At 35.9% G+C, this 12799-nt stretch overlaps 1 protein-coding gene across 1 annotated transcript in view; it reads right to left on the minus strand.

Annotated features, from left to right (window-relative positions):
- The window catches only part of pug (pug C-1-tetrahydrofolate synthase, cytoplasmic), a 39406-nt gene that overhangs the window by 14095 nt on the left and 12512 nt on the right, over positions 1 to 12799 (minus strand). The window contains exons 5-8 of the mRNA XM_085948177.1: positions 7469 to 7580; positions 6143 to 6368; positions 5432 to 5605; positions 4326 to 4491 (exon numbers count right to left, since the gene is read on the minus strand). Of these exons, the coding sequence (XP_085804303.1) occupies positions 4326 to 4491; positions 5432 to 5605; positions 6143 to 6368; positions 7469 to 7580 (678 nt within the window). The remainder of the gene's footprint in view (positions 1 to 4325; positions 4492 to 5431; positions 5606 to 6142; positions 6369 to 7468; positions 7581 to 12799) is intronic.

Below are 12799 nucleotides of genomic sequence, written 5' to 3' on the forward strand. Positions count from 1 at the left end.
AGGCGCGTCGAAATTTGGACGTTGCCGACAAGCGCGGCAAAATTTATTATATTTAAATCCTTATATTTAGTCTTAAAATTATCTCTTTCATCCATCATCATTTTTACTTTTTAAATTAAAAAAAATTATCTTAATTACACCTCCGCCCAATATGCGATTTTCACACACCGGACGAAGGCCTTTACCTATGAATAAAAAATACTTACGTGGTTGAGCAAGGAATCAGATTAGATGTTTTATGAAGCCGTTTCTAGAGGTCAGGGTTACGTTTCGACTTGAGCTACTAAATGATTATTTTACACCGGGAGAAGCCCGCCTGTAACAGGGGTGTATCATTCGCCCCATCTGGATTAAAGTCGAAAGGTACGCCCTGATCTCATCGGCCACCCATCCAATTCCTTGTTCATCCGTTAAGTACATGGCATGATAACAGTTTATATAAAAAAAATTCAACTACAATCTAACTATTCTAACAAAAAAAAAAAACAACTAACTTTACGTATTGTTTCTATATTTATTTTAATCACTATTTTCCTGCTCAAAGCAATGCTCCTGAATAAGTCAGAGTTTGATTTATTTTCCTTTCTTATTATCATTTGTCATAATTTATTATTATTTTATTTTTCTCCTGTAATGTCGTGTGTTTATTTTGTTTTCGTAATGTTTTTGTTATTCTTCTCGTTCTTTTATACTAGTCAGCGGAGGGGTCGTGGAGCTGCAGTCTTCGACTCTTGGGCTGTCCAGTTTTTTTTGTATTCCGAGAGGCTACATTTGTAGACGTTTAGCCCTCGTTCGGAATTATTATTTCGTGTTACGTTTTTCTTCTTCTGGTACAATAGGAGCGTACCTCGTTTGGCGTCGTCTGCCTTTGCAACCAGGGCGTGGTAGTGGCGTTACTATTGAGCCAGGCTCGTTCCGAGCAGCGGATATCTTCCTGTGGAAAGTTTTCCACTGATCTGCTGGTCTCTGGAGTATCACCTCATAGATGGACAGGTACTGTGTCTCCATCTGTTCCTATTACTGCGGGCAAGGCATCGTATAGCGGTACAACGGCCAGGCTCGTTGACGGCGGCACGGCTCTCCCACAGGTAATAGGATGGATGTTTACAATAAGTATCCTTTTCCCTTTCTTTTTTTTTTATAGATGGTTACACTTCGGAAGTACCTCTTGTTGTTTCACGATATCTTTCAGGCGTCACGTCCCTAGTCTCTCCATGAACCTGCGCGAGAAAGGAGAGTGCGCACTCTCCACACCATCAAGCTTTGGTATCATGAATTTTCGGCTACGCTGCCTTTGGATGCGCTTACTTCGAGAGGTGGCTCCCTTTGTGCTTCCAAATTGTCTTCATCTGTATTTATTCTTTTTCTTTCTTTAGTAATTTATTCGTTCATTAGACTTCCTGTACTTTAAATTTATTCGAATTTACTTTATTAATTACTCCTACCCCATACATTAAATAGCTACTAATTTTATATAAAATCTTCCCATTGTACTTATGGTACTTACTATCACATTTAATATTTTACCCTAATACCCATAATTATTTTACAACATTGTATTGACTGTATAAATCACATTGATATTAAAAATTTAAATATTCCACCCTCTCATTATATTTATTTCTGAATCAGTACACTTACAACTGTGTAATTAACTTTATTTTTAGTGAAACCCATTTTATTAAAAAAAAATTGTTGTTTCGTTTTACGCGTCCGACATCCTATTCCAAAGGTGCGCCGCGCCGATTTGCGGTGCCTCTCACGTTTTATTATTATTTTTTCATTATTGAAACCCCGTTGAGAAATTTACGGCTTATTGACTCATTTTTTTTTTATCACAAGCATACAATCTCTACTTTCATCCTCTTATACCTAATTTTAACTTATTATTAAAATTTAACATAACAACTTTCGTCGAGTGATGCCTTATTATTCCCGTTCCGTTTTCGCTGTGTTAAATTTAGGATTGGTAATTTGTAAAGAAATAAGTGACGGTCGTATACTATTTTCCTCGTTTCTCTTTGGATTCAAATTATTAACACGGCGTAACTTTGAAACAGGTTTCGTGCTACTGTAGAATATCCTCTTTCCCGTTTATAAAATTCTTTGCGATTTTCAATGTTAATGTTTTCGAATTCATTCATATTTACTTTATTTGAACGGAAAGAATTGGCGTCACTTTGCGAAGCGTTATTTTTAAAACTATAATGTACATTTTTCTTACTAACGAACTTAAGATTATAGGGCTCAGAAAGTGGGTCCTTAATTAACTTTTTATCCGTAATTAGAAGAATTTCCGGATATTTACGATTATTATCTTCACTTTTAACTACACTGTTTACACTGAAACTTCCAACAGCAACTCGGCGTTCACCCTTGACTAGAGGGTTGGCGACTGGTCCTGCTTCATCTCCTCGTGGTCGAGCCTGCGCCCGTACAGCTTCTTCGATTCATCTCAGCTTGCGCGCCTTCTCAGCCCTCTTGTGAGGCTCCCTAGCCTCGCGTTTCCTTTTTCTCTCCTCACCGAACATCCCGTGGTCGACTAGGGTACACGACATGTTAGTGATACCCTAGGAAAATCGGCATTTTGCTCGCCGTTTTTCGTCGTGAGTGGGCCGTGGCCTCTACGAGCCCTCCTCGCTGGATACCGTCGATGATGTGTCTGGTCTCCATAGGTGGGATTTGTGCAGCCATTCGTCGTACTGGAGACGCGCCGGTGCTACGGTCTCCAGCACGACGCTAGGCGCGGTCAGCTCCGTATGTGGACTGTCTTCGAACACCAGAGGGCTCTCCCGGTTTGATGTTGGAGACAGCACTTCTTCTTCGATAAGGGTTACGTCGGAGTCCACTTCTTAGTTAACCATTTCTTGGTTGTTCCGGCTCCTGGATCATAAACTTTTATTTAGCGTTCGCGGGCGTAAATTTTTTTTCGCGGGTTCGGAAGAATCCATGCGATTCTTCGAGCTTCACGTTGCCAAGGGCGCCATTGAGATACCCGGGGTTCCAGCGGCTAGCTCAGGTGTCCATCGAACCCCGGATTCACAAAAAAAGAGAATATATAAACGGTTGGAGTATAAATAAAACTCGGTCTTTCGTGCTCGTAACGTGGTCTTCTTATATTTTCTTAATTTTTAGTTTTACAAATTATATTTGGGATTTTTACAGTTGTAGTCGTCAGGTCCGTACCTATCGGAAAGGGGACGCTTACTAATTACTTTTTTTCTTTTTCAAACTTCGCGTACCCACGCCATTCCAGCAAAAAGGACTCTCGTGATTGGCCAAATTTTATCGTGTGATCTTTGATTCGGCGAATCACGAGCCTGACCCTGGCGCAGGCGCGTCGAAATTTGGACGTTGCCGACAAGCGCGGCAAAATTTATTATATTTAAATCCTTATATTTAGTCTTAAAATTATCTCTTTCATCCATCATCATTTTTACTTTTTAAATTAAAAAAAATTATCTTAATTACACCTCCGCCCAATATGCGATTTTCACACACCGGACGAAGGCCTTTACCTATGAATAAAAAATACTTACGTGGTTGAGCAAGGAATCAGATTAGATGTTTTATGAAGCCGTTTCTAGAGGTCAGGGTTACGTTTCGACTTGAGCTACTAAATGATTATTTTACACCGGGAGAAGCCCGCCTGTAACAGGGGTGTATCAGTAGGTACTATTTGATAGGTCGTAAAAATTAGTTAACCTCAAAATGAGTCGCGATTTAGTTTTTGCCCGCAGGTTCGCCACTATTGTTCTATTGTGCAGGCGCAGAATCCCAACTGTCGCATGAAAATTCAGAAGCTTCGAACTTTTTTGATTCACGTATGTAATTTTGCAACTGCAGGATAATACATGTTTACACGTCCATTTTCTTGCTATGGCCGCAATAATATGTACTGTGCACTGTAAGAAAATGTATGGGGAAATATGTATTATCCTGCAGTTGGCAAGATTGCGTGCATGAATCAAACAAGTTTGGAAGCTTCTGAATTGTTCTGATTTTTTATGCGCAAGTAAGATCTGCGCCTGAGCAATAGAATGGTGCAAACCTGCCGGTAAAAAAACAAACTACCCATTTTGAGGTTAACCGATTTTCAATACGTCCTGTCAAAATAGTACTATAAAATGACAACATCGTGTCTCGCTTACTCTTGAAAAATGAGATTGGGGAGACAGTCAGCACTTCATGTAAACAGTTATTGTCACAATAGTTTAAAATAAGCACCATTACCAACAGTAAATCCATGCACGTGTACAGGCGTTATTACACTACGTTAATTCTTTGTGCGTGTGACACCTTATTGTAATATTGAGAATATGTACCTGTGAATATCCGCCCCCTGCTGCCCCTCCTTTCACACCGAATGTCGGACCTTGAGAAGGTTGTCGCATAACTGCGAAAGAGTTTTTCCCACGGTGTGCTGAAAGTGCTTGAACGAGACCAATCAATGTGGTGCTTTTACCTTCTCCTAAAGGTGTCGGTGTAATCCTAAAGAGTATAAGAGATAAAAAATGTTTGTAAAATTAATCAGGTACCATTCTGTGACTTGGTTTATTTTATCAGAATTATTAAGCCGCGTCGGAGGAAAGTAAAAATCTTGTCAGTGAGAAAATCAGCTGATCTAATAATTTTTTTTATATGAGACTTTAAAATATATTTTAAATTTTAAAACAAGCAATCATTTTTTGAAGTGTAATATGTATATTTAATTCACTGTCATGCTTATGCAAAGTTTTATATTATAACTTTACATTACGGTGAATCTAGATTCGTCGTGACGTAAATAGAATTCATTTTTATTTGTTGCTAATAGCATTGCAAAAGTTTGCATCAGTCACGAAGACCTATTAATCAGTCTACACCCTCCACATGGCACCTATATTTCCATCGGTCATCAATTCTAAGCAGCCTCTCCAACGGCCAACATGTTAACGACGGACAACGCACAATTATTTAAGGACGGATGAAGAGATCTATCTAAGCCTTTTGTCGACGGTTGCTCCCAGTTATTCCGCAGACAAAACACTGTGATGAAACAAGCCATAACTCTCCATAAAAGACTAATCATCTTCATTAAGATTTTTAGCCACATGATGGTTCTACAAAGATCGGAAATATACGTTAATATCTTCATGGTCTTAGTTATATTGTTCTGTTACCTGTAAAGCTATATGCATAAAACTCTGCATAAGATTATAAAGTAAGTCAAATAAAACAAACATTTAGCATAGAACAGCTCGTTTGAACTGAACAATCGGTTGTTGCCATGGTCACCATAAAACTGATCAAATGCAATCGACTATGCCTCTACATCATTGACAAACTGCCACCACATTTGTGACTATTGTGTGTTTATTAACTGTCATTATGGTGTTATGACAGAGTTTATTATGGAGTATTCTAGAAAGTAATATATTGAATATCATACCCGGCCACAACAATGTACTTTCCGCCTTGTTGGGATTTCAATCTGTCCAGCACCGACAAAGATATCTTGGCTTTCTTGCTTCCGTATTGTGATATTTCATTGGGGTATAGACCAATTTCTTCGGCAAGTTGCGTTACATCTTTCGGCTCCTGTGATCTGGCTATGTTGATATCACTGGAACAGAATAGTGTTTCATGTTAATCCTGTCAGCATTCTTGGATGTAGCTTAGTTCCGCAACAGAAATATTACTGGGAAATTCGATTTATCCACTGGCAAAATTTCTCCAATTTGAATTGAGCATATTCTTATAGAAATTGATATTTTCAGAGATATGCCATTTTCAAAATCATATTTCCTATCTGACACCATACCCACCCTTTCACCCTTTCAACCCTTTCAAAAATATCCAGTTTACTTTCATATTTTTTTGATAAAGTATTTCGACCCATCAATTAATATGGGCCAGCGCATCTATTCTATACACAAGGCAGCTATCGAGGGTAGTTTATCATATTTATGTATTGAGGTATTATAATTGCTACAGTTAGCCGTGTAAACTGTCTATCTCGCTCTAAAATTTAGGAGAGGTGCTGTTAAAACAGAACACTTTTTGACACACGGTTTACTTATTGTAACAATTAACCGCCTCAATACATAAATATGATAAACTGCCCTAATAATTAGGGGGAAAAAAAGAAAATTATTCTTACCTTGGCACCGGACTTTGAATGTTCAGTGGCAGAGTTCTGAGGTTCCATTTGGGAGAAAATAGTCTTTGAGACGCTCGCTGGGCACCGAGAACTACATTAGACATGAGCATGGCGACAGTCATGGGGCCCACGCCTCCTGGAACTGGGGTGATATAGCTCGCAACTTCTTTTACTTCGGAGTATGCTACGTCTCCAACCAGTCGCTGACCACTTTTCTTGGTTGAATCTGATAATAATTAATATATAATTACTTGGATTGATAGATTTGAGCAGTAGAGTATTGGTAAAGTGCGTGTTTCTGAAGTCGAGGGTAGTGTGTTTGAATTTTGTATCAGGAGATATTCTGATATTGTTTCCATAATGCCTATATGATCCAAAGAAAGGACCCCTCCTACATTAAATAATAATAAATATCTTACCGAAAACAGTCACTGTTAGGAGGAGTATAGATAAATAATTACCCGTGTCTTATAGAGACTTTTTTGAATTATTTAAGAAAAAAGTTAAAGCTTAAACAGAAATAACAAAAGGCAAAAGGTATTCTCAATCGTATTATAATAGTAAAACCAACTCTCGACTACAACTCTGGTGGCTCGACAGCAGTGGCGAAGGGTGGAGATAGGCTGTTAAGATCCGCCATAAATAGTGCAGATTAAACTATGTCAGTCATACGCATTTGTTTTTATTGAAGTAAGACTACAATTTACAGATGGTGTTGGTTAGTTTTTAAAAATCAATTAAACCCTGCCTAAACCAAACCATAATAGTTATGGTATATTTTGGGTGATATGACAAAATTGTGCACAACTTTCCATTCATACTTATTTGTTTTCACATTTTTGGATACATAATATTATATTATTACACTTGGTTATTTTTATAAAATTCATTAGGCCCTGCCTAAACTAAACTATATTAGATAAAAAATATTATTCTATCCATAAAATATCCAAAGTTATGTATGATTTAATTGCATAATTTTATATATTTTATAGATCGACAAGTATTTTTTGACTATTATTTATTGTGGCTTGGTTTTCGCAGGGTTTAATTGAATTTTAAAAACTAACCAAAACCATCTGTAAAGTTTAGTCTCATTTTAATGAAAACAAATACGAACGACTGACAAAGTTTAGTGTCCACTATTTATGGCGGATCTTAACAGCCTACCTCCACCCTTCGCCATTGCCGGACAGAGTAGAAAAGGACCTCCAGGATATCAGTGTGGCCAACTGGAAAAAGGAGCGGAGATGGTCGATAGTAATGTTGGAGAAGACCCGGGTTGAATGATAATTTAAAATGGAATGATAATATAGAATTTTCTACCTGGTATAGCGTTGATACCGCAGTCAATTACAACAGCTCCTGGCTTCACCCACGATGCTTTCACCATTTCCGGCCTACCGATACCGACAACTAGAATATCAGCTCGCCGTGCCTGCAGTCAACATTTAAATACTATTTCAGTTATATAGTTACATTAATTGAAATGCTGCGGATTGAACGAATGCAAGTGAACCAGTGAACAAAGTGAGTAAATTGATATCAAAATTAATTTTTCAATTCGTCATCTTATTATTAAAACCTTCTTTGTCTGTTTTATGTAAATGTTCAGGAGAATTGTTAATTACATTTCTTTGATAAAAGTAAAAGTTTTTCTATGTTTGAGGGTTGGTTTGGAGCGGTCCATGTTTGTGTTGTGTACTTTGAATAACAAAAATGTTGCAATCACAATGTGTGCGGTACATTATGTTACATGTTTTTTGTGAATGCGAACAAAATTACATTGACAAATTCGACGTGTTGCACTTTTTTTCTTAGCCCATAGCCGACCAAGCACGAGGATTTCACGTGCGGCATTTTTTTGTCTTTTGTACCAAGCACGAGAAATTCACACGCCTGAGAAGGCACGTTTTCCTTAATTTTTTGGGACGTCCATAGGCATCTATCGAAAAAATAATGAATTAAATAAGTTTAAAAAGAAGACTTCTGCACCACATAAAACTTTGATTAGTGAGGTCACCCACGGTGGCCGCGCGGCATAAGCGTTGGACTATCATGCCGTGGGTCCCAGGTTCGAATCCTGGGTCTGGCAAGTACACATATTGTTTTTCAATATGTGTGTGAGTCAGGGTATGGACCTTATAGGTTGAGCAAGTGGCTGACATCCATTTCTCGTAAAAAAAAAATCTGTTAATACAAAACCTCTACTCTGTGGAGGCCCATATGATCCTATTAGGATCGGACATGGTCGGAAAAAAAAAAAAAAAAAAAAAAAAAAAAATATTATGGATTTTTTTAATTTAATGACCATGAGAAAGTGGCGCTGCGTGATTTTCGTACTGAATATATTTGTGACTATGTGACATCTATTGTTTAAATTGTTGATCTAATATGTTTTAAAACAGCTTCCTATACTCTATAAATCAATGATTAGTGAAGTTTTCAACCAAATAATTTTAATAAATACTTGAAAACATCGCGGGAAGTTTGAAAAAAAAATCAATAATAATTATTGAACTTTGAACCTCCCTATCTCCATTTTCATGTGTTCTATTATTTTTATGACTGAAATTATAATAGGCCACTCTTTTTTTATATATGTTCCAAAAATCAATTGATTTCAAGTTATATATTTTGAGTTATCAATATTTGATTATTGGAAGTCATTTTACTGTTATACAAAAATAAACTTGGATTGAATGACCAATTTGTGTTTCGGAAAGTCGGACACCAATGGGTTAATTACATTATTTATTTTTAAATTAAACAACATACATCATAATAATGTATAGAATTCAGACAACATTTTAGATTAAAAATGTTGGGGTATAGCATTTTAACTGTGCTTAAGGACGGCTCAATAGCCGCCCTTAAGTAATGTCATCCCTAGTCAAGACAGCACTTAGAGCAAGATCAATCCTATGTTTTGCACATTCAGAAGTAGTATTCATTATTATGTGTATAATAAGTGCCGTCATACAAAACGCAGACATTGAGGGTTTATGTATTGAATATTTTTAATATTTATTTATTTATTTATTTAAGAATACAAAACATTGTGGACATAACAAATCTAAATTCAAGACGTACACAACATGAGATTTACATTATAAGTCAAACATTACCCTCACAAGAGAGAAGAGAATATAGAAAAAGAAATATATATATAATAACAATAATAATAACAAAAAAAAAAATAATTAATCTATTTCAATCAATTATAACATATGTACATGACTTACCTTCGTCCAATTCTTTGATTATTGACTAATTTTTGATTGAACTTATTGGAAAATATAATATTTAGGAAAACTTATCAGATGTACATAAACTCACATGGGAAACTGACACTGAACTGAGAGAAGCGTTTCAAGGTGGTTATAAGAAACAAGATGATACTTAGAAGTACTTATTATTTATTACCCAGATGGCAGTGCAATCGGTTTCCAGATTTCAATGGTTTGCAAGGTCGGTAGTGCGAATTATTTTACATATTTAATTCATTATAGTTAAAACTTAGACTTGGAAGGTTTTTATAGTAAGACAACAAATTGTAATGTCTATATTTTAACATAATTTTAATATTCAAAGAATGAGGTCTCGTTTTTATTGATTATTTATTAAGGCTATACTTCAGCTGAGGCACGGTCTAAAACGATCGTGATTACGCGACGTGAAGATTGCGTAAACGACGCGTGCGGAACAAAACATAATTTGTCATAAAAATTCATCATGTGTCCATTTAATATTATGTTTATTGTTCTACATATTAGTAATAATAATAATATATTCATTGACATGTTTTCTTTTTCAAGTAAATGGGTAACGTTTTTTAGTCATCTTAATACGATTTAAAAATTAATTCCCCCGACGCCATCACAAAACAAATTGACGTGTTCACAGCTCGACTTTCGCTTTCCGATTGGCAGCGAGTCCGAAATTTTGTCGCACCTATAGTTGAAAATTATTTGCCGTTTCACTGAAGTATGCTTTTAATATCCCATGAATATTAATATTTATTTATGATTATTATTTTTTGGTTTTGTACTACAGAAGGCGCTTGGTAATCTGGCACCCATATTTTTTCACCTATGCCGGATTGTCGGAAATGCCGGAGTATTGGATTTCTATAGGAAATAATTCTATCACAGATCGGGTCGGGCACCGAACTGCCGAGCCAACGGCTCTCCACTCTGTAATCCGGCAGTTTAATGTGAAACCTGCCGGATTATAGAGCAGGAGAGCTGAGTTGCAAAATGCCGGACTATTGGACGTGTCGGATTGGTGAAAGCCGGATTACAGAGTGCCTAGTGTATTTTGTTTGTCTTTTTTGTGACCCAGGTTTCGCCTTTCGGCATCTTCAGGCACTATGCGCACTCTTTCTATTCTTCTTTTTTTGACCATGTCCGATCCTAATGATCACATGGGTCTCCACACTTAGATTCACATCGAGAGGTAGCCACTTGCTCAACCTATTAAGGTCCATACTCTGACTCCAAACACAAATTGAAAAACAATATGTGTAATTGCGAGACCGAGGATTCGAACCTGAGACCCACGACTTTATACGCAGACGCGTAAGTCGCACACATACAATGAATACATGTTAATTCTCGTTTATATAATAAATTAATACAATAAAAGAAGGTAAAAACCTTATTACATACTAAGTAAACTGTAAAGAATTATAGCGCCTGTACGCATGGATTTACTTTCACCAATAGTTTGTATTTTAAACTATCGCAATAATAACTGTTTACACGTAAAAAGATGAAAGTGAAACGTGATGTTATCATTATTTGGTACTATTTGACAGGTCGTGAAAATCGGTTAACCCCAAAATGAGTCTCTGCGCGGTGTAGTTCCTTTTTTTTACTGGCAGTTTCGCCACTATCATTTTACTGCGCAGATGCAGATATCGCATAGTCCAATTGTCGCATGAAAATACAGAAGCTTCTGAACTTTTTTAATCCATGCATGCAATCTTGCAATTTGCACGATAATACGTGTTTACACTTGCATTTTTTTGTTATGGCCGCGATAATACGTACTGTCAGCAGTAAATACATGCACGTGTAAACGGGGTATTAATTATAAAAATAAATTTTGAAGTGGTGAGTGCACTTGAAGATGCCGAAAGGCGAAACCCGGGTCGTAAAAATGACTCAAATGGAATAGTAGAAAACTTAATTTGATTAAAATTTGAATTCAAATTCCATCAAGTACCCTCGGTTGATGGTACCTATAAATACTTTTAGTAATTGATGGGATACATTCAAATTAAAATATACAGTTGACCTGAAAATAATAACCACATTTTATACACTATATTCATAAGATATACTCCAATGTAGGGAATGAAATGCTTATTTTCATACAAAGCTGTTACATGGGTAAGTAGTAATGTGAAAAATGCTCCCAACTGATTTTTTTATTTATTTGTCACTTGTACTTATTTAATTCTCAGTACCTTAATAATTATTATTTAAAGAGGGTAAGTTAAGTGATAATATTGAAGTAAATAATATTTAAATTCAGAATTAAATAAAAGAAAATAAACAGATGTATCTTGGTTACCATAGATGCAAGCTTTAATCAATAATACTAGAAAACAAACATTTAGGTAGGGTAAGAGCTACTATTATGGGCCAGCTTCAATTATTGGCCACTTGCAGATAAAACCTAGTTTTTTAAGATATTAAATCAACATTGCCATCTGTTAAGTTATTAAAAAATCTCGTCAATTGTTCCTCCGTTGGTAAAACAGATAATTGTTACTTTTTGCATTATAAAACAACCTCAAAATCGCATTTGTATCTGACAGTTCGAGTGAAACCGTGAAATAAGTGCGATTTGTTGTAAATTGTACAAGGACATGACTTCTGTTAAAAGGTATGTTAAACATTTAATATCATACAAAATGCTAATCCAATTGACAAGTATATATGCATTTGATTTATGTATACATCATTAGACATATATTTTGGAAAAAAATAGGTGGGTAGGTATATTATGATGGTGGCCAATAACTGATTCCAAAATATGTCGATTTTCCTTTATTGGCCGGCCTTGCTAATAATAGAATATGTGACTAATTAGTAAAGTATTACATTTATTTTTATTAGTTGAATAGTGTTTTAACAGTATTATTAATCATCTTTGTTTTTATTATATTTCTCCGACATTCGTAGATAAATGTTGGCCACCTGGCCCATAATTGTAGTTTTGATGGCCGATAATAGAAACTTTTTTCTTGATTGTTCCAGAATAAAAATGCATCAAAATAAACGAATGAAATATAGTCAAGAACTGAAGAATAAAAGAAACAATGGAGTATATGAAAGACCACAGTGAAGAGTCTTTGCGTTCAGTAACAAGAAGATTTGAAATACCAAGAAGCACACTAAAATTCCTTCCGCAAAAATCCTCTACTGAAAAGTTTTGTATGCTGTTCCGACTGTGAGAAAACTTAAATGATTCTCATTTATCCTTTATGCTACGTCAAGATGTTTGTTAACTTCTATTAGCATGCATGCGTGAAACCCCACAAACGGTCGTGTAAATTCCCCATTAACAAAGGTGTCCGGCAAGGTGATACCATTTCACCTACACTATTCACCGCTACTCTTGAGGACTTATTTAGGAAACTTGATT

This window comes from Rhyacophila brunnea, unplaced genomic scaffold, assembly GCF_057557595.1.
Source record: "Rhyacophila brunnea isolate RB1 unplaced genomic scaffold, BYU_Rbru_1.0 scaffold_20, whole genome shotgun sequence".
NCBI lineage: Eukaryota > Metazoa > Arthropoda > Insecta > Trichoptera > Rhyacophilidae > Rhyacophila > Rhyacophila brunnea.